The 23,629-nt window shown below is 34.8% G+C and overlaps 1 protein-coding gene across 2 annotated transcripts in view; it reads left to right on the top strand.

Annotated features, from left to right (window-relative positions):
- LOC129219807 (transcription factor 12-like) overlaps positions 1-23,629 on the top strand; it is a 95,537-nt gene that overhangs the window by 46,019 nt on the left and 25,889 nt on the right. For both annotated transcript variants that reach the window (XM_054854110.1, XM_054854111.1), the window contains exons 5-7: positions 10,297-10,384; positions 22,900-23,042; positions 23,166-23,247. In XM_054854110.1, the coding sequence (XP_054710085.1) occupies positions 10,297-10,384; positions 22,900-23,042; positions 23,166-23,247 (313 nt within the window). The remainder of the gene's footprint in view (positions 1-10,296; positions 10,385-22,899; positions 23,043-23,165; positions 23,248-23,629) is intronic.

Genomic DNA, 23,629 nt, shown 5'->3' with positions numbered 1-23,629 from the left:
AGAGTGGGCATCCTTTGCTATGTTTCGTTTAAAAAAGAGGAAAGTAATAAAAAAAAAGAAACGTTTTTGTTCCACCTTCTATTTTCACTCCGTAAAGTGACTTCGAGTAAATAAATTATGATGCTCCCATCTACTTACTCCGTTCAGCAATGTCTCAGAGTTTCGCTTTTCCCCAGAGGTTTCTGCTTCTCAGAAGAAACCCGATTTCAGTTCCAATGGGGCCAGAAGAGTCCAGTAGCCATTAGCGGCACTTCCACAACAATTGTTCAAAAGTTCCGCCGTTTATACCAGGCATTGTTGGAGGTCTCCGCTTATCTTGGCGGTCATCTTTAGATATTACCGTAATAACAGCATTTCGTTGAAAATGGCATGGCGGCAGTCGTATTGCTTCCTACCTGTTGGTGGACACTCAGTTGGGGAGGCATTGAGATCATGTATTCAGTGTAGTTGAAGTGTCGAACATTTCCTAGAGCGTTTTTCTCACGTGCTAAGTCAAATTTACTGGTAGTTGTTGATTTTCAAAATCGTGACGTGTGTGTGGATACACTGTATATTTATCAAAGTTCGCTTGGTAACCTGCTTCAGTTAGTTTCAACATGCATACTTATTCTAATGAAAACTTTTATCCTGGATTGGTAAGTTGAAGTTAGTTGTTGATTTTCAAAATCGTGACGTGTGTGTTTGGATACACTGTATATTAATCAAAGTTCGCTTTGTAACCTGCTTCAGTTAGTTTCAACGTGCATACTTATTCTAATGAAAACTTTTATCCTGGATTGGTAAGTTGAAGTTATGACTTTGTCAAACGAAATGAAAAGCTACAATTTGGTGTGTCTTCTCTTTTCTCATGGCTTTTATTGTTTTAAATATTTTAAAGTTATTAGCAGTTAAGTATCTAGTGTATGAAATGAATGATGTTGTAGTCAAGGAGAAACTTAATTCTTTTGGAGTGCGGAAATTATGAATTTGCCGAATGATAAAATACGGGTATTCGCATTTTAGTGCACCCACTGAAAAGGGACATTTGGGCATTTAAATATTGCAATTATGACCTCAAATTTACTGAATCATCAAACAAAATTTGCCAAATACGGAAATTTTTGGGATTTCACGGCGATCTCCCGTGACCTTCCATCGGGGCGCCCCTGGTTGTTATATGCTAGATGTTGAAATAAATTAATTTTTGTTCAAACATACATTTTTTGTTCAAGACTTGCTTTTAATTCTGCAATGTTCTGTTGAAATTTATATGTTGCTTCGATGTGTAACACTTTCGTAGCGAAACTGTTTATATGAGAGAGAAAACGGTAGAAGGGGGAATTTTTTTTTCTTATGCGAACGTATTTCCCGAGATACTACTTCAGTCGTTACATAGGGGGGGAAAAATTGCCGTTTTTAACAGGTATTTTCGTGTTTCGCACTATGATCCATTGCTGTATCTTTAGCAATTTTTATCACTTGGTTTTCTTTTGTTCATTTTGTGTTCCATCATGCTGTGAAAAAAAATGCGTGGAAAATTAAATCTTGCTTTTTGTATATATATCAGAAAATTTTGAATATTAAAAAATATTTCTTTTCACAGGATCTTGTTTTACATTCCCTTTTTTTGTGTTTCTTGTTTTCCAATTTTTGTATTTCATTTGTTATTTGTTCAAAGATTTGCGCTTTCGTTGGAAAAATCGCTTGCATCAAATTTGAAAGAAATTTTTAGCTGTTTACTGCAGGAGCAAAATCAATTTATTCTTTCTAAGACCTTTTTCAATATTCGCCCCTATCACTCCCCCCCCCCCCACTGAAAGAAATAGACGTCTTGGTGCAATGAATGCTTTGATAGGTTTGTATTAATTTTGTGAAATAAAAGAACAACAATTTTATTGAGCGCTTAGTTTGATTCGTATTGTTGAAAAGTGGAAAGTTACCAATTACCTGAAAGTTCCTCTGAGAATTTCACGAATTCCCACTCGTGCGAGGGGAAATGCTTGGCCTTCCACACCAAACGGAGCGGAAAAAGGTCCGATCCCCCAATCTGTTCTATTTATTCCAATTTCTCTCTTCCCGCCCCCCCCCCCCCTTAAAAATAATCGTCGCTCTTTGGGCCGATTCGGAAGTCATTACCAAGATACTCGGAGCGGATCTAATTCAAACAGATGAGGCCGCCATTTTTAATGAGAACTCTTCGGCGATGTTGTGACGACGTAGGACCGGTGTGTACGACAGGTCTTTCCGAAAACTGGCTTCTTTTTCAAGCCTTTTTAATAATTATTTTTACGATTATAACGCGATTCGCGCGTTTCCCCCTGGTGGTGGAAAGTTGGGGTACTTCGATCTTGTAATGCTGTCCTATAAACTAGAAAACGGATGGAAATTACGTCGCTGGAACAAGAGTTTTAATTGTTTGCTTCGCTCAGCAAATTTTGCAGTTTTTCATTTAGTAAAGCAGTAAACTGCGGGGTTGAAGGAATGCCTTCGAACCTCTTCTCTCCATAACTTTACCAAAGACCGTCTAAAATAAATTTTTAAAACTACAAATTCGAAAAATTTTCGGAGGAAGCCCTCGAAACACCCTATTTTTGCATAAATTTATGTATGCAAAATTTAATACATGCAATATTTACGATTAGGTTCATATTGTCAGTACTTAGATCTAGTAATGAACCAGAAACTGAAACAATCCCTCCTCTCTCTCTGTAATTAAGTAACGTTTGAAGTGACTAAGGGGCAGTTAATTTAATACAACCCCCAAGTTTTTTGACCTCGTGACGGCTCTGGTCAAACCTCATAATTGTGTCTCCTTTCTTGCTGTTTTTCACAATTAATCTACGATTTTTTAGTTTTTCTTTCTTTCGTTTGCATCTCTAACAAGAATTGAAATTTTACCTTCAAATCACTTATAAATAGTGTCTAAAAATTTTGACCTTATTTTTTACTTCCTTTTACAAAAAAAGGAAGTATTGTATTCGCAAAAAAAATTTTCACTCAAAAATCGACCTTAATTTCCATTTTGCTCACCCCCGAATGAATGTCGATTTTTTTTTTCGACGCGAACACACGTGCATATATACCTAAGAACGTATAGAAGACTGGAAAAATCCATTTTGACGCTTCCCGAGTTAATTGCGACGAGTTTTCTCGTGACGTCTGTACGTGCGTATGTATGTCACATAACTCAAGAACGGTATGTCCTAGAAAGTTGAAATTCGGTACGTAGACTCCTAGTGGGGTCTAGTTGTGCACCTCCTTTGCTTTCGGGTATTTCTAAAGAGGTCTTTTGCACCTTTTTGGAAGGAAATCATTGTTAATTTCGATGCAAACTCAAGTGGTGTTATAACTTGGCGAACACTTGGCGATATATCGCCAGTATTTCTGTCGCCAAGTTTTGTCACCAACTTGGCGACAAATTTGGTGTTTTTTTTTTTTAAATCTGGTTTCAATTTGGCCACTGTTGGTGATATTTAGAGAGTTAACTATTAACTCACATTAAAATTACAGTATTGGGGGAAATAACATTAAACTGGTGTAAAAGGAAGTCATGTGATGCAAGCTTCAGCTCATTTTTGTATAAAATTAACACATACATTTAAATTTTAGAATTTTACTTTTTAATACAATTTTTAAGTGTGACTCAGAAAATTTCATTTGCTATTAACACCCCTAGATAGTAGATAATGATAATATAGCTCTTAAAAAGTCAAACTAATAATTTCGTCGGGCTTAGCCCCGTGGGACTTTTAACCTATTCCCAGCAGCTAGAAAACATTTGCAGGGACGCCGCTTTCTTTCGTCAGATGAAGTTAAAGCTACATCGAAGGAGGTCTTGGAGGAGGTTGCGAAAAATGGCTTCAGGAGTGCTTCCATGGGCGCCCATATGCAAAATTGTTAGGGAGGCTCAGCTATTTTCCCCACGGTTTAGCAGGATATTTTCCCCATGGTAGCAGTTTTCAGGGCACATTAGAGTCATTAAAATTCGAAATTTTTAATAACAAATTCATTAATGGCTGGAGAAGAAATGTTTTTACACTTTTGCAAAGAAAAAAGTACTAAAAGCAAGGAAGTTCTAATTTCTAGGGGGGGGGGGGCTCGAGCCCACCCCTTGCCCCCCTATAAGGCGCCCTTGAGTGCTTCCAAAAGTGATTCGAACATTGGCAGAAATGCATAGTCGCTCAAGGTGACTATTTTCGTATTACGTCGAAAGATCAATTTGCTATTCCATAGATGATTGTTTTAACGTTCGAAATGAACCGTTTACTCCAGCATAACGGTAATTTCCGAAATTAATCTGTATCTTGTTTCAAAAAAATACATTCGAAAAACAAAATTGTACACATCAGAATTGTACTTTTTTTAAAATATAAAAAACGTGAATAACTAAACAAATTTCAAATGCGTTGGTTGTATACACGTGTTTCAACGGATGCTCTGTTGATGACCAACAGCTGTATTCAACACAGGACACGTAACCACGGACAACGAGAAAGAAAAAAAAAGCGAGAAGAGTTGCATGGGCGACTTTTCGGCACACAAAACAACTACGTCACTTTCTTCACAAAAAAGTTCGCCGATCAGTACTTCGAAACCCGTGCATAAAAAGTGTCACTCTTCAAAGATGTATCAATTGAACATCCATCTCCATGGGAAAATTTGACATCAATTTTTGAAACTTGAAAAAAGTTGTCAGTGTTGCTGTGAAAAAAGTTGTCAGAATTTACCTTCTTGGTCATAGCAATGTACATTCAGATAATCTACCATACTAGGATTGTCATTCTGACAAAATCAAAGGTGTCCGGTTTTTTTATTCTGACCTCCCCTTGCTGCGCCCCTGAATAGGAGGCTCTATTTTTCTCTTCCTGAAAATCCTTTATTCGACCGAAAGACGAAAGCAATGTTATCAATATTGCGATTTTGGTGAAAGTCGAAGAGCCCGGTTTTCGCAGAGAGAAATCTGCAGCGAAGATAAAAAGGTAAGCGTCAGCGCGAGCGGACGTGCTGGAAATTAATCCGCGCCCCTGCCCCACGTAACAAGTGTCATCATCTTTAATTTCCGACCGACTTGCTTTCTTGCGGTTTGTTGGCGCTAAAAACGTTCGACGTCAAAAAGAGAGAGAGAGAGAGAGAGCGCGAGGGAAGAAAATGCATACCCTCCTTTTCCGATGACGTGTAATTAATGAAGCCTCGCCTTTGCCTGCGCCGAAAATAAAAAATATATATAAATAAATACTCAGTGCAATAATTGTTCGAAGGCCTGCAGTTGAGAGTTTGTATTTCAAAAAATTATGCACGCTTGTATTAACATTGTTTCGCTCGTTTCTCTTGATAGTGAATTTGACTGCATAGAACCTTATCTACGGGAATTCATTATTCTTGACTATTTGGATAATCGATTGAGCGTGTCAGTCGATTGCCATTGGAATAAAATTTAGGTCCACAAAACATTCAAATGTTGTCAAATGTTATATTTGGGTGCCTGTGACTATGCAGGGTGCCCAGCCGGAAGGGGGTTGGGGAGATTCTGGCGCGGATTGGCGCTATTTCAATATATGTTCCAGGATTCCACCCCCAAGGTTTTTATACATCGTAGGAGTTAATGAGAAAAATATTATATTTTCTATTCCTCTGAAATTACATTACACCACAAACTGTCTAAACCCTGTAATTTTCTCTAAAGAAAACACGTTGAACGGAATGTTTTACCTTTTTCTATAGTATTATTAATCACCGCAAGGTAGCGTATTCGAGCGCTGGAATTGCGAATTGCATATGAAATGACTGCTACATCGACTTCGAAGTTCCTTATTAGTTAAAATACTAGATACTACCTCAACTCCCAACAAAGCTAGGAGAGAAAAAAGTGTTGCTAAACTGACAAACGTAAATAATAATACGAGTAATATGCACAAAGTGCAACCATGAGAAGGAAGATATTTGGAGTGATCGTTTAATGGAAGCCAAGTTATTATAGTTAAAATTAATAGGGTGAAATTCTATTTTATTGTCTTCCAGTCATTTGGAGAGGTCGTTTGTCGGAGTGGGTTCACTGAAATAAATATTTATTTACTAGGTTTGGCAATATTACTTAAACTAAGGATTCTGTGGTTGTTAACGTCCCTGCGGTTAAAAAAAAAAAAAAAAGTTGATGTTGAGAGGAGGATGGGGGTGAGGATTTCGGACTTAAATTGATTTTTAATTACCTGGTTTTTTAGTATGAAACGTTTTGCTGATTGGTGTTTGTAGACAGATCACTCAGTTTGACGCCAAATTATGAAATTAGCAACCAAAAAACGTAGACGACTATGGTAGTTAGATTTACGTCCTCCCCCCCCCCATCCGACCGTTTCCGCGATATTTTTAAATTTCTTTATTAACATTATTTGCTTGATTTCAATTCGACAAAAATTTCCCAGTCTAAACTCTCCGACACCCCTTTTGTAGGATGCGAACCCCATGACAGCAGCGTAGTATACTGGAAAAAAAGTTTGGTGAGAATTTTAATTAACCTTATGCCAGATCGACCCGTAGATTCCACATATGATTTATTAAAACTAAAAACGCTTTGATTGAAAAAGTGAAGGAGGGACGCTTGAGTTTGTTAAGATAATAATAAGATGTGTGGAGGAGGGGGAAGGCTTCGCCTCCCCTCAACTATACCACTGCCCTTTGATGATCCACAGAACAACTTGCTTCTTGTGTTTAAAACTATTGCCAGAAAGTTATTTGTCCCAAATCCTGCCTATGCCCACCTGCTAAATTTCATCATTTGCGCAAATGGTACATAATTTTTAAAAGCCAAAGGACCTTAATATTCCCTAAAATTAAATTTTGTTTAAAAAAAAAAAACTGATAGAGCTACGATTTCTGAAAAGAGAGCAATGACATGGTAAAGTTCCTGTATCGTTTTGTTGTTCAATTTCAGCTTTCTCTTTTGTCAATATACCTGAAATTAAGGCACCTTTTTCCTTTTTAATTAATTCAAGAAATATTTATTGGTTTTTTCTTACAGCAAACTTTATTTCGTCACTCCGTATGCTAAATTTAGACGTGATCAAAATGGCGCTTCAATTGTGCTCCTCTGCGCTGAATAAAAAGTTAAAAAGTAATGGAAGAACTTTTCGGCGTGCCGAATTCGCCACTTACATTCCGCATTTCGCCGTTCTGTATAAATTGAAAAGATTTTATTCCGTGCCCTCCCCCTCCCCCCTGAGGTTCTTCGATTATTTGTAACAAACGTAGTCTCCGAAGTCGGCAAATAAGAGTAAGGTAAAATGGTGCAGCATTGTTTTGATTCTCTTCGAAGATTCTTCCCGAAAAGTTGGTTGTTTTTTTTGCTCTACACATCCCCAGTTCTGTGAAAAAGTGGAAACTTGTTCGTTTTTACTGATTTTATAAGACACCTGCTCAGCTTTACTTTGATAGGTTTTTTTTTTTGTGATGGGGGGGGGGAGGACTGCGTTGTACATTTATTCTCTAGCCGAACGTAGAAAGGTAAGGCAAAACACCGAATTGAAGGGGGGGGGGGGAGCGTTTGAGGCATTTATTTACCGTTGTGTCAAAAATGTTGCTTTTAACACAACTTTTTTTTTTTTTTTTTTTTGAAATTGACTCATTATTAACCTTTCTTGGTATGATGTGATTTAGAAAAAAATAAATAAATAAAAATCGAAATTTTATCGGAGAAAAGAGTTTTATTTTATACTTTGCAAAAAAAAAAATGCATAATTGATTTCAAACGAGTTGTTGCATGAAAAACTTAAAAAAAATAAGAATTAAATCGTAGGTGCCAATAATCTTCAACTTTTGGGAGTCAGTCTAACTTTTGGGGAAAATAAGCTATTTTACTAAGAAGGAAAATAAAATGTAATGAACATGTTTCAAGAATGATCGGAAACATTTGCAATTTTCATGCTCGTGTGTAAAAGATTCCTATCTGGTGACTTTTTTTTTACGTTAACTGTTGCTTTTAATATGAAAAAATAGTAATAAGGTTTTGCTTTTTCAATTCGTATAGCAATAACGCACGGTTTATTTATTTAGAAACATTTTAAAATGAACTAATTTTCACATAATCAAATATACAAAAAACTTGCGAATTCAAAAATTTAGCGTTGCCTGCATTTTTCACATAGTCGGGCTTTACTGTATTTCTAAAGCTTTAGTTCATGGAGAAGACAATATAAGATTATACAAGAACATGTTGATATTTATATTTCTTTAGTGTTTTGTTGAAAAGATTGAGCTAAAATCGGAAAAAGGTCCAGATTAAGTGTTGTTGCAGGGAAATTTCGGAAGTTTTGTATCGTGAATTTGTCAGACCCTCCAACTTTAAACATCATTTTTGTTCTGAATTGCTGAAATTTAAGCGAATATATGCTGCATTTATTTCAATGAGAGTTCATAATTTTCTAAAACTTCGATAAAAACAATCTTTCGATGCATTTTCATCTGCCATGTTGAAAATTTCGGCAGTTATTCGGAATTCGTCTAAGTTTGAGGTTACTAGATTTAAAGTCTAAATTATGTTTGAGTAATTGCATTGTTTCATTTATAAAATCTTTAAAATATATAAAAAATGCCTTCCAGTTTTTTTTACTTATTTTTACTTTCTTTTCCAAAAAAGGAAGTATTGTATTCGCGAAAAAAAATTTCACTCAAAATTTGGTCTTTATTTCCATTTTTCTCACCCCCGAATTAATGTTGAGTTTTTTTTCAACCCGACCACACGCGGATAAGTGCCTAGAACGTATAAACACTCGAAATATCCATTTTGACATTCCCCGAGTTAATTACAATGACTTTTCTCGTGACGTTCGTATGTATGTATGTATGTATGTATGTGCATATGTATGTCGCATAACTCAAGAACGGTATGTCCTAGAAAATTGAAATTTGGTACATAGACTCCTAGTGGGGTCTAGTTGTGCACCTTCCCTTTTGGTTGCATTCGGTTGTTTCTAAAGGGGTCTTTTGCCCCTTTTTGTGGGGAAATCATTTTTAATTTCCATTTATACTCAAGTGGTGTTATAATTTGACGGACACTTGGCGATATATTGCCAGTCTTTTAGTCGCCAAGTTGGCGACAAATTTAGCGTTTTTTTTTTTTTTTTTTGAGCGATCACGATTGTTTATTGTTCTCATTTGACTGTTTTGAATTCCTGTCTTTTTATTTTCCCACCAGCACCCTCTGCCAGCACTACCGTCGCGTCAACCGGTCTCACAATGCTGCTCATCTTGTGAAAACCGTTTCCAGGTTGGGTCCATATCCTACGCATACACACACACACGCACACATACTCATGCCTGTGCACAGATACAAACACATACTCCTACACATACACTCATGCCTGCACACAGACACAAACACACATGCCTACATACACACACGAATGCCTACACACGCGCGCATACACACATCACTGCATACTCAACATGCATACATACACGCACTCACACATGCACCTACACAAACACACACACGCATTCATACACACACGCTCGTGATTGCGAAAAACATAACTTGAATTCAAGATTCCAAAAATTCAAATTAATATAATTTTTTTAAATCTGGTTTCAATTTGACCACTGTTGGTGATATTTAGTGAGTAAACTATTGAATCACATTCAAATTGCCAATAATGGGAAAATGACATTAAACTTGGAGTAAAAGGAAGTCATGAGATGCACACATCAGCTCATTTAATTTTTGGCTACGGTGCTTACTCCGGAAAGTTCTTCCACGAACCCGCGATTTTCTGTTTTGTATACCTGTCAACTCTACTAGTTTTCCAGTAGTTTCCTGGATTTTGAACATTTCTTTCGATTTTTATTGAAATCGCCTGGATTTTATAAATTTTTGAGAAAATTTCTTTGTTTAGCAATTTTGTAAAAAAAAAAAAGAAAAAAAAAACTGTTAATTGTGTTTGTTAAGATTGTCCAGACTGATGTACGCCATGGTTTAAAAGCTTCCCGCTAAAATTCAAACTTTAGTATAGGGAAATCCAGCAACATTATCAAAAATAAGTTTCAACTCTATATTAAGCATCACTTTGACTTTTATTCTTCTGCTTCATGTTTCAATTAAGTATTTTGCGTTTCTGAAGTAAAGAACTGAAGTTAAGTAACTATGCAAATATTTGCATGAGTCACACTGACTTTCTGCTGCAATTCAGTTTTGTAATTCTGTTTCACATCTTTGTTTCATGCGGTTCAATTCTGATTTTTAATTTTTTTAACTTATTAACTAAGTGAAAGTGTTTAATAAATAAATGTTATCACAAATAAGTAACTTATCTTATTCTTTTGTTTTAGAATTATGCTTCTGAGACCTTTGATCGTGACACACCACCATATTCCATGCAGAAATCTGCCACTTATGCTGATGGGTATTACATGAATGGTAAATGATTAACATTATTTTGCTCTTTAAAGTGATTTCAAACCAATAACTGATTCTGGTAGATTTTTGGACGCTGATTACAGGAAAAATAGTTAGAAAATTCCACTACGTATCAATTTTTCAGAAATTAAAAATTGATTTTCTTACCCCCACCATTAAATAGTGTAATACTTAAGGAAAGGGATCAGCATGAAGGTCATAAATTGTCATTATGGCAAATGCAAAAGATTTTTCAATCTCAGAGACAAAGGAAAAAAAAAAGCAATTTTTTAAGTTAATGTGGCCATTGCTTTTTTTTTTTCATTATCTGAAAAATAGTTTTAATTTCTAGAGTGATTATGCTCATTAAAATTCAGTTGTTATCACAAGAAATTTCATAAGAATCAGGTCCCCCTAGTAGATATGTAAAACTGGGTTACTTTCTTTAGTCAAGGAGAATGACTTTAGTCAAAAGAGGTCATTGCCAGGGCCAAAGCATTTATCTGGGGATCAAAAAAGCCAGGACTATATCTAAATTAGTAGAAACATGATTAAAATAGATTGAACAATTAATTTTGATGGTTTTAATTAGATAATTGTTTATTTCAGACTTTTACATTCTTACAGCTGCTTAGTTGTAAAAGATTTTTTACTTTGTTCAGTTGCAAATATTTAATTTTGGATCGAGTGCTCAGTAGCATAGGTGCATAGGGACCTATAATTTCTACCTTTGGTTATTGTTCTGCTGGTAAGCAGAAGTCCTTATAGGGGTGTCTATGGATAACATGCGATTGCTTCTAATTTTTAGCCCTTTTGTTTAATTAGTCCTGTTTGAAAAAAACTGGGGGATGAAGAATTTGTCAGAGAAAATAATTCTGCAAATGGCTAAATATTGGCTCTATTTTACCAACAACAATAATGCTCTGCATAATATGTAAGTTTAGTGGAAAATGAAAACTGGGCATAAAATTATGAGTATATTCAAATAAAAAGTTAGGGGACAAAAATCACCACTGACTAAGAAATCGCAGTCATTAAATTAAAATTATACAAAATGTATCAAACAACCGTTTTTGTGGAATCCAGTCGTTGGGTAAACTGTTGAAAGCCAGTGGTGTACATAGCACTTAGTAAGCCCCACATGGTGGGTGAGGGGGGGGGGGAGCAGAAGTAAGGGTGCACACTTTGCAATGAGTTAAAATTTTAAGAAAAAAATCTAATAGGGGGGAGGGGCACCAAAGTCTATGTTCTCTACTGGTCAAAGTCATGTAAAAGCTGGTAAAATCCATGGCAAAATGTCTTATTTTGTCCACTTTATACCAAAGTGGCAAAAAAAGGTGGGAAAAGGGGGGGGGGGTATGGTTTGTTCATATGTTTGCAATTACATTATTTGAGTTCGTATTCATATCAGCTTATAATATTGCTTTATGTTTTTAACTTAGCATATTCAATACAACATTGGAACAGTTACCTGAATGCAAGTTTCTGCTATCAAGTTTGTCTTGTTTTTGATTTTATAGAAATAATTTTTTAGTTAACACAGTCAAACCTGTTTCCTTATAATTTTGTGGGACATTTGAAAAAATAAAAGCACAGAGGTTTCAATAAGACTATGAAAATTGGAACAAAATCAAAGAAACGAGAAAAAAATGTGCATTAACATTGTTCAAAATTTTCCTAATATGATTTATTGTAATTATATGATTACTTATTTTAGCAATCACATCAGAAACAAGTTTATCTTCTTTGGGAAAAATTATTTCAATAATTAGTGTTTTAAAATATTCAGTTTGTTACTTTAATCTCAGTTGAAACATACTAGAATCGTGTATAATAAATCCAGTGAACACAATAAAATAAGCTGTTTTTCATTACTCATAAGTAAAACTCATGACATTACTACTGTTCAAAAATACTCCTTTCCAGGGGCGCCGGCTTGCAAAAATTATGGAGGGAGGGGGGATGCAAGACGTCACCAGGGTCTAGAAGGTATGTACTCCCACAAGGCCTCAGCTCACCATCCAAAAAAAATCAGATTTTTGTACCTTAAAAGTGCCAGTTTGCGTATTTTCTGGCATGTATAATTTGTATAAACCAGCAATATGTGACATGGCGTTTTCAAGGTAAAATGATCCACAAATTGGTATACAAATTTTCTGTTTCAATCAGGCCATGTCACTTGTCTTAAAGGATATTTTTGCAGTTCTATTTTGTGTGGGCTGTGGTGGCCTGATCGGTAAGGCCTCGGACTTGTGACCGGAAGACCTGGATTCGATCCTAGTCGGTTGAAGATTCACCGTCTTCATTAATGGTGACTGGGGGACATTAAATATGCTCGTGGTCACAAAGTCCTCCCAAGTGAAACAGTACGTCTGGAGGTGCTGGAGCAGGGGTTGCTCGGCTTCTGGTCTGGATCAAAAAGAGCCGTCTTCAGGGTCCTATCCAACTGTAAAAACCACAAATAGTGGTAGGTACGGGTGACCCTGGAGTAGAGATGAAAACAGTCGAAAAAACCCCGGAAAATTTCCGAAAAACAGAAAAAAACCGTTTTTTTTCCGAAGGAATAAATTTCCACTTCGGAAAAATTGAAAAAAATAATTTTTTCAACTTTTCAGGGTTTAATTGAAATTTTCAGCAAAAAGTGATTAGAAATTTATCACGCTTAAATTCTAATGCAATTTCCTCCCCCCTCCGGTTTTATGTTAAAATACTGTCTAACGTTAATGCAAGTTGTTGTATGACAATATAATTTGCATATAGATCAAAAAATGTTTAATAATACTTTTTACAAAAAAGCTTAAACCTTAGTGAAGAATTTATTTTCCTTCTTCATAAAACAAACAAGTATAACTTTAATCACAAAACTATGTTTCTGCTGACTGCGAACCAAATGTACATACAGGGTGAGGCAAAAAAAACATGGGCAAGCAATTTTCCAAGAAACTTTATTAAAAATAAATAAACGAACAAAACATAAAAAATAATAACATGAGAAGACCTTTAGTAATCATTAAATTTAATTGGTTTCAAACTAGCAGCCTTTTGCAATAATAGAGAGATGCAACTGCTTATTGAAATTTTCATTCAAGGGCAGCAAGTCCTTTTATCAATATTATTCCCTATAAAGCAATTGGTTTAGAGAGTTTAATTTTATGTGTGGTTTAGGGTTGACCTTTGACTCTAAAATAGGCCATACAGTGTAATAAATGGGATTGAGGTCGAGCGAGTAGAACAACCACTCAAAAGATGATATCTTGTCAAAAACAACGCGCTTTGCACCACTCTTGTCTTTTTGGCCATATGAATCGGTGTGGAGTTAAAGGAAAATGTCCAGTCTGCAATGCTGAAGTGCTCTTAGGCCCACAGAAGTACAATAACTTCTAAAAGATCCTTCTGGTTCACTTTTTGATTCATTTTACAGCCCTCATCCACAAAAAACTAGAGATTTTTTGTCGCTTGTCCCGATTCCATCTCAGACCAAGCCTGACTTTGGATTTTGGCGATATCTAACACTTTCTAAGGTGCTTGGAGTGTCTACCAAGGGCGCCCATATGCAATATTTTAAGGGAGGGGGCTCTGATATTTTCCCCATGGTTTAGCAGGATATTTTCCCCATGGAAACCGACTTTAGTACAGATTAGAGCTAATAAAATTTAGCATTTTTGATAACTAATTCATTAATGGCTGGAGAAAAAATGTTTTTACATTTTTACAAAGAAAAAAGTATTAAAAGGAAGAGAGGAAATTCTCATTTCCAAAGGGGGGGGGGGCTTGAGCCCCTACTTCCCCCCTATATGGGAACCTATGGTGTCTACAGATCAAATCCTATGGTTCTGGGGGATATGAACCGATTGAACGGTAAATCAGTGAAAGGTATCTCTTCCAGCGTGGACTTGCGGGCCCGTCTCCAACGTTTCTGGCATCTTTAGAGTCATACAAATGCCTGAATTTTTGGAACTTGCAAAACTTCTGTTTGAGCCATTTTTTCCCTTAGTCGCACTTATCGGTTACAAATTCTCATCTTACGAACAACTTCTCTCGTGGAAACCCTAGTATTTCATTGAACTCACTTTTGGATGACCTGACAATTAACTGAAATGTTCACTTTTCGTTTTTGTACACTTTCCAGACATCGACTATCATATTCGATGATACGATTTTTGTCCGATATTTTTTTTACCGCACCCTGTATACCGCCGTGCTAAGCAAAAAAGGGGACTTTGCAGTTGGGCTCAAGCTGAGATATTTTATTTTAAAGGGTGGCTCTTCCATATATTTGATTCAGATGTCTTTTTTTTTTTTTTTTTCTGAAGAATTTTTCAAAACAATAGCTCTTGATCAAATGACCCTAAGACATTTTATTTATTAAGTAAAATACGAAACAGAGAACAACTTGGTTATAATAACTCTAATTTGTTCAAAAGGACTGGTATGACTACTTTTACTACTGTGCTTAGCACGGCCGTATGAATAAACTTAAACTCCAGTTTAATTTTGGTTCAGCTTAAGAAAAACCAATTTAGTTTTGATTTGGACTTAGACTGGATTGGAAAAAATTAAAAAACTCAATAGCTTTCATTTTCAGACAGTAACATTGTAATATTTTTCTTCCAAAAAAAAAAAAAAAAAAAATCAATCATGTTTGAAAGTTTGAAAGTTGAAAATTTCAGAAGTTTCAAAGGCAATCTAAAATAAAAAATGTAATTGTTATGATTAGACACACATTACCCAATATTATTGGTTGAGTGACGACTTGACTTATTTCTGGGTTTGACCATGAAAGCCCTCTACTCAGTTATAAAACAGGGTGGCGACAGATCAGGGAAATCAGGGAGATCAGGGAACTTTATCACTCAGGGAAAAATCAGGGAAATATCAGGGAATTTCGAAAAAATGAGAAAAATTCAGGGAAAATTGATCAAATAAAGGAAAAAAAAATTTTTTTCCTTGCAAAATGAAGTACTTTGATTCACTAAGAAATTTTCGCCAATTATTTGTTTTAAAAAAGTAAAATTAATGAGATGCGGTTATACAGTGCCGCATATTTGTGCCTTTTTTTCCCCTCAAGGTCTAAGTATTCAATTTTAGGATGAACTTCCTAGGATTGCTTTTGTGTCTGTAAAGTTGTTTATTTTACCTTGCTTGAATTTTCCTTCCAAGCATTCCAAGTTACGTAAAATAAACAACCCTACAGGCAAAGAGGAAGCGGTCATTAATGACTTTGCTCCCTTGACTTTACTCATTGTCTTAAAGTAATTAGCATACTGTTATCACAATTTCAAGAAAAAATCTTGGTTTTTTAAATTAATGCTGAAAAAAAATCTTAAAAGTTATCACTTCACGTTTTTAATTTAATTGCTAAAATTGAATTTTGACTGAAAATCTTTTTTTTTTGCCATGGTATTATTTGCTGTCACTTCAGATTTTTTTTTTTTTTTTTTTTTTTTTCAGATTTTAAAACTCTTTTTTTTTAAAACCATATACATTTTGAAATTAATAATCGTTTTCGAATGTCAATGTTGTTTGTTACTAAAAAGTAATCTAAGGTTTTTTTCGACTACTAATGAAATCATTTGAAATTGAGTTGTGTACATAAGTAAATATTTTTATTATTTTTTAATAGTTAAATGCTGTATTCATTCATTTAAACCTAAGTTCTTGATTAGAGAATAACTCAATATGACTGGTTGTTGAAAGATTTCACTTTGTTTTACATAAATATGTCTATTCTGCCAAGTAAAGGGAATTAACTGCACTTTTTTTTTTCATTTTTGTCATCTATTGTACGTTATCTTTATTGTACATATCACTTATTTGGTTTCCGCTGAAAAAGAGGCTCGAAAAAACCTTTAATTCCAACATTTTCCTATTGTTAGTACTGAATCCACCACACATTTCTTCAAATATCTCAAAAGCTAATTTCTGCAGATACTGCAGTTTACCTGCATGCGGCAGTATTATTTACGTAAGTAAAACTACATTACTTCTATACTTTAACTATCACTTGCTATTCTTGCAGCTACAATTATACTGCTTGAAAATTCAGTTCAAGATTATTTCCATTTAAATGTTTAGTTTTATCATGATAAGATTTTTCTTTAAGAGTGGTTTTGATAATTTCTTAGAATTCTTATGTTAACTGGTTCCTGGAAGTAAAGTACAGTGTTGGCTCTCTGTTTAACGACTTTCAAGGGACCACAAAAAATCGCCCTTAAGTAGAAAGAGTCCTTAAATGTAATGCTTTTAACACTATAGTGGACCATCTGGGACCGTGAAAATTTGTCTTTAAATAGAGAAAGTTGTTACATAGAACGTCGTTAAACAGAGAGCCTACTGCATTTGTTTTAGATTTCCTACAATATTTCTTTGTCGATAATTTAATACACTATTTTTACCAAAAGAAAAAAAAGGGCATATTTTCAAAATATATTTTAATTAACAGCTTAAACCATTCTAAACACTGTATTCTATTTAATATGCAATGCTTTTCAGGTAGGGCAAGGAAGGAAAACCATTATTATTGATAACCTAAATCAGGGAAATTTGGTGAACTTAATCAGGGAAATCAGGGAAAAGTCAGGGAACTTTTTTTTCCAGTTCCTGTCGCCACCCTGTAAAACAATAAGGTTTTTTCTTCTAATTAATCTTACCTTTATGTGTAATTCTGTCAAGTAGAAAAAGAAGATGTGTGGATAGCATATATTTTTTAATGCTTAACCCTTTATATCTTAGAAGAAACACAGAGCTATTAAGAAATCCAAATTTTATTCATAAAGAAATCAAATTTTCTATTTTTTCCAATTTTTCCCGAAAAAAACCGGTTTTTTTCCATTACTTCAAAATTTCCAGAAATTTTACATCTCTACCTGGAGTGAAATTTCTGTTTTGTGTTGAACCATGCACAGTCATAGCTAGACATTGATATTTTGTAGGGCACTTGACTTGCATGGCAGGACACTTTTCTTGTGGAACAATTTCATTTATCTTAATCATGGTCCTGGACTTGTTCTTGATGTACGATTTTGACTCTTTTTTTTTTTTTGAAACATACAAATACAGGAAGAGAGAGAGAGCGGATTTGGCTTCTGATTTAGTATGGGACCATTACTAGAACATGAGCACACAAATCAGGAAAATTACCTCATACATTTCTGTGCAGAAAAAGAGAATTGAAGGGCTTGTGTATGCTGCCAAAAGCGGTTAAATTTTGCTAGAAAAATTTTCAAAAATGCAATTTAATACGATTTTTACTGTTATTGGGGAGAGGGGGCTTTGCACTAGAAATTTTCGGAAATGGTGTTCTTGAAAACGCAACTGCATTCCATCTGTGATGATGTGAGGGGAAGGAATAGGATTCGGAACTGTCATTTGGAATTTTCAAAATGAAGGTTTCAAAATACAGTTCAGACTGTCTTTGATGATGTAAGGAAGCGGGGAAGTTTAGTGGGGCTTTCCCAAGAAACTGTTTCTGAACATTAATGTTAAAAACAGCATTTTGAATCCATCTTTGGTAACAATAGGGTTCATCGACTTTGCTAGTATTTTTTGTACACTGAATTTCCAAAAATGCAATTTTGCAATTTTAGACAATCATCAAAGATGTTAGGTGATGTAGATTAGGGGGTTCTCCCTGGTCTCAGGCCTAGAAACTTAGTTGACCATCTTTGACGGTAGGGGAAAGAATGGAATTTTCGGAGTATTTGCCAGAAATGTTTCAAAATTAGTTCTGAAAATGCAACTACAGACTGAATATTAGTAATGTTAAAGAGAGGGGAAGTTCAAAGGCTTTCTCTGAAAATGTTTTGAAATTAAAATTCTACTATAGGCTATGTTTTACACTGTTAGGGAAAGAGGTGGGGTTTGGAGCTTCCTTAAGGAAAAGCTTCAAAATTTGAAGGCCAAGAAATGCAATTTGAGCCGTCTTTGATGATGTCAGAAGGATACCTGGAGTTTGGTACCCTCCTCCTAAAATTTTTTGAATTGAAGTTCTAAAAACGCAATTTAAAAGTCTTTGTTGATGTAATAAGAAGGGGGTTTTTTTTGGGAATTTCTCCCAAAATTTGACGTTTGGTATGTATAAATTTTTATGTAGGGCATTAATCACTAAAGGTAGCGCATTACTCCCTAATGCCACTCCTAGGACATGGCCCTGAAGCCTTACAAGTGGACATTAGGGTGGAACGAAAAAAAAAGTTTTTGATTTTCAATTTGCCGTAGTGCGGAAAAGTTGTCTTTTCATGCAAACAAGAGGTAAAAAAAATATGAAAAATATTGAAGCACATCTTGAGGTGCCGCAAAAAGCATAAAGTTTTGCAAAATTGCAATTTTTGCTACATTTTAAATTTAAAAAAAAATTTCAAATTTATCTTTATGCTCCAAATGCTGTTGAAAAGCAATTTTTATGCTCAACAGGTCGCACAATAACTTTTTTTTTTGTTGTTCGGATTATGTTTTGAGGTGCAGCAAGAGCAAAGTAAGTTTTGCAAAAACTCACTTTTTGCCGAATGCACTGGCATCTGGGAGCTTGAGTCATTGCAGCAGCGGATGTTTAAATGGTCAGTTGGTTTAAATGGCTGGTCAGCAGGGATTTGTGAGTGGGGCCAAGCTCAGATCAGGTGTCAATTTCTTTGTCGAGTTGAGTTAGTGAGTAACGTAAAATTTTGTTACTTGGTAAGATACTTCATTGTTGTGAGTTGCAATGGCTCAGTCTAAACAAGTGCAGACGAGACAAACGTCAGAATGTCCTATTTTTGGAATCTTTAGCTATTTCAATGAACTTTTACTACCTACTTACGAAGATGTAATGAAATGCTACAGTTTTATTAGACACGGCATAAAAAGTGCAGCTGGAAAAGACCTTTCTGTAAGTGAAATATATATGACTTTTTAGTTTCCAGAATAAATTACATTTCGTCAGGAGCTTCTTTGCGACAACAGGAATAGAAGCCTAATGGATTCTTAGATCGTAAAACAAAAGAATCATATGAATTTAAAAACAAAATAGGTCAACAGCTGGAAACCTGCTCTAATCTTCCTGTGGTTACTTCCTTACCTATTGAAAATAACCTTTTTTTTTTGAGAACATACAGGACATAAGTACCGATCACAAATGAAGAGCAAACATTCAAACAGTGTTTTCTCCAAAAATGAAAAAAAATGAGTTAGTGATTTTTCTTTGAACTCAACATTAAATGGTACAAAAATATGCTATTGTTTTCAACCAAAACATATTTTTTCCCATTATAAACCTATTTATAAAATTCAGGTATCATTCAAAAAGTGTTTCCTCCGGAGCCAGTTTCCAGTCAAACAGTGATTCCTCCAGTCAACCAATCAGAGCTGTTCTTACTGATCACGTGACCCAGCTATTTCCCAATGTGTCTAGTGTTTCAGAGGTTATGTTATTGTTTGCTTGGTGCTATGTCAGTTTGTTTGTTTATTTTAGAGCGGTGTGCTTTTACCTAAATTTTTATTATTAATTTAGGGATGGAAGAAATAATAGATGCACATTGTGAAAAGTGTTGTCTTACAATCTCTTCCTCTTAACCATGGAATATCAGTTGAAAAGAAATGAGACATAGACAAACTTTTAAACTTAATGTATGGCGAAGAGTGGCAAAATCAACCTGATTTTAATTGGTACAAAGGCATTATTTATAATTTACTTGCACACAATGATGAAACGGAGGAAGTAGTGTGCGATTGTTTGGATGAGGATTATGCAGGATAATTTTTTTTTCACATATAAATTTCTAGCTTTATTTTATAACAATCAGTTTTATTATGTCATTAATTAGTTTTATTCCATTAAAAAATGTAATCGTAGCAATTTAAGTTACTATCTTTTTCATTCAAAAAGTGTTTTATCCACATTGAAAACATTCAAAACACGTTTCCTCCTTTGAGTTCGGTCAAAACATGATTTCTCCAAATTTCAAATGCATTTTTCTAATTCATTTTAAGTTTTTTAGGTAAAGTACGCCTACAAGTCTTACTAGCAATCAGTAATACAACTAAAAAAGTGATAATTGGGGTCTAATACAAGTTTTTTTTAAATATATTAGTTTTTTGTGTTTCCTGAAAAACTGTATCCGAAGGAGAAAACATGGTTTGAATGTTTGCTCCTCAAATATGTATTGGATATGTGTCTCATGATATCAAGTGGGACTTGCTCACTAGATTTATCTTCAAGGAACCTAGGAAAACTTTCCCACTCTAGATGACTTACATTTGCAAACCGTATGTTTCAATTGTACGTGGCAACTAAAAATCCAACTGAAAATCTGAAGACTCTTGACTCAGTACATTGTTAAAGTGTAGTAAAGTATAGTTTCCTTTATATGGGCACGGCATTTCGCTAAAATTGTTTGAAACAAATAATAATACTGAAATATATTAATGGTAATCATTATTTATTCATACATTTTCAAGAAAGGATCCATTTCTTGTACAGATCAAGTGGGCAATGCGTATGCTCCTGTGTGGTTTAAAACCTTCTCGTACTTACTGCTCTAAACATTTATTTGAACGTATCTTACATTCACGATATCTCTCTCATGATTTTAAGATTATTATAGACCGGGTTATATAAAGAAATGGGTATTTTGATGCAACAGAAAATCTCCATTTGGCTGTGTTATGCAAAGAGCGTAGAAATGTAAGAGAACTTGGATTATGACTTGTGTTGAATGCAAGAACACAAAGTAAAGGCGGTGTTAAGAAGTTTAAAGCTCAACAAATAATTTTTGCTGCCAAAGATTACATCGATTTGATCTCATGGGGTGAAAATGAAATAACCGAATCCCCCCTTGGTAAAACTAGTCTAGTGAATCCTTCAAAGTGAAACTTGTAACCCCTAAGCAGCTGTTAAAAAGTATGGTTCAATCGCAAGAGACGAAAAATTGACTTAAGAGTAATTTGGAAGAAAGAGTTATTTGGTACAAAAATTAATAAATAAATAAATAAATAAATAAATAAAAAACACTTTAATGTGTCAAAAAAGTAGACACAAACATCATACAGGTTTAACCATTTATTTACAATCATTAAGAATACTTTAAATGGTAAAAATGGAATTGTTAATGTCTTTTATAGTATATACCCGCACGGCTTTGCCCGTTGTAGAAAAATTAAAAGGTCATTTGGTTTGCTTATATATTTACAAATAATGTAAGAAGAATTTCTCGCCAATTGGCTTGCCCATGTTACGGTTCCACGTTATGACAACTTGGTAATTTACTCGCCCATCTTATAATTTTGCTTGGGTAAATGTGATTAACAATTCATTTTTGAAATTTACAGATTGTTTAGAGAACCTGACATAATAAAAAGCATAAAAATTAGGAGAATGAACTGGGCGGCCCATGTCTCTCGAATGAACGAAGAAAACCCAGTAAAAAAAGTTTTTGCTGCAAAACCTGTGACAATTCAAGGAAGGGGACGACCAAAAATGAGATGGGTGGATTCTGTTGAATCTGACTTCGATATTCTCAAAGTTAAAAATTGGAAAACCCAGGCAAAAAGTAGGACGTCTTGGAAGATTCTCCAAAGGAAGGCCTTGGCCCACCCTGGGCTGTCGAGCCAACTATGATGATGATGAAATGTGATTAAAATTGGAATAGAAAAAGAACAAAATCGAATTTTGGAAAAATCGCTTCAAGGTGCATCCCCCCCCCCCATGCTACAAACTAACTTTGTGCCAAATTTCATGAAAATCGGCCGAACGGTCTAGGCGCTACGCGCGTCACAGAGATCCAGACAGGGATCTAGATGTCCAGACAGAGTTTCAGCTTTATTATTAGTACAGATTATGATTTTTTTAAAACTGTATTTTGTAATTAGTACTTTTTTTCCTAATGTAATGCTTAAAAAATGTATTTACTGTCATATTTTGTGCCGTTATATACAGTAGGAAAGCATAAAAAGGAATTTCATTGTTAGATGGAAATTTCGGTTATTATCAAACTTTAAGCTCGTTGCGGCACCTAAAGGTGTTGTAGTAAAGCAATGAAATTTCTTCTGCTTCTTTTTAAACTTAAATGACAACTTTTCCCCCTACGGCAAACCAAAAAAATTGAAAAAAAAAATTTAAGGTCATTTTCATTCCACCCTAGTGGACATACATTGCTTGTGGCTGTAAATCTAAAACCAACTTTTAAAGTTCACCAAACTCCCCCCTCATATTTAGCGCACCGTCATAGCAATCCTCTTTAATACTGAAAATGTAAGTCTAGGCAGACAAGAACATCTTTTAGTACATTAGATTATTTGCCTAAATATTTAAAATTTCCTAAAAACTTTAAAAATTTCACAATTCTCATTTTTAATCATTAAATGAAAAGAAATTTATCTTCAATTAAAGTACTCATCAAGGAAAAGCACTTTCCACTCCCTCTAAAAAATGACACACAAAATCACAAATAAGTGGGGGACCCAGAGCTTCTCCCCGCCCCCAAGCCCCATGGAGTCAGCGCTAATGCTCCTTTCCCATTTCCCGATGGAGAATGTTAACATTATTTTTCTTTTCTCTAATTTAGAAAGTGTTCCAGATACTTGGTCTTCCAATGCAAGTCACAATTCTCCCAATTATTCCTTCTCTGCTTCATTAATGCCCAATGGTCCATCTTTAAATCATGCAGCTCCAGGTTTTTCTTCCATGTATTTGCCATCTGATTTGTTGGTAAGCCTACAGGTTTAATATACTTAGTTTCAATTTTTAGAATAAGTGTTTTCCTGTTATTTTTTTTTTTTTCTTTCTCTCCCAAAATTCATTTTTTTTTTTTTTTTGCTCATTTTATTGCAGCAGACATGTGCAACAGAGCAGACTAATAGCAGCTTTTCATCAACGCAGTCGACTCCCATCAGTTCACCACCTCCCCTAGCACGTGAGTGAATTTTTTGCTTGATTTCAAAAGAAAAATACCTGATCTAGACGCCACACTACTTCCTTGTATAGTGAAACCTGTGTAAGTTGACCACTTGCTGTTTACTACTTTAGTGGTCAACTTAAACAGGTGGTCAACTTATAGAGGTTGAATTGTATGATAAAGATTTAATTCTGTGCCTGAAAATAGCAGTCAACTTAGACAGGTTTCACTGTATGCCTAAAACATACTGGCCAACTCTTTCGGTTTTCCAGTAATTTCTTGGATTTTGAGCATTTTTCCCTGACTTCCAATAACAAAATCCTCTGGATTTTATAAATCTTTGGGAAAAGCCTTTTATTTAGGGCATTTTGTGAGAAAAATGATGTAAAATTATGTTTGT

This window comes from Uloborus diversus, chromosome 4, assembly GCF_026930045.1.
Source record: "Uloborus diversus isolate 005 chromosome 4, Udiv.v.3.1, whole genome shotgun sequence".
NCBI lineage: Eukaryota > Metazoa > Arthropoda > Arachnida > Araneae > Uloboridae > Uloborus > Uloborus diversus.
Note: the sequence above shows the minus strand (reverse complement) of the source record. Positions and strands in the feature narration are given on the sequence as shown.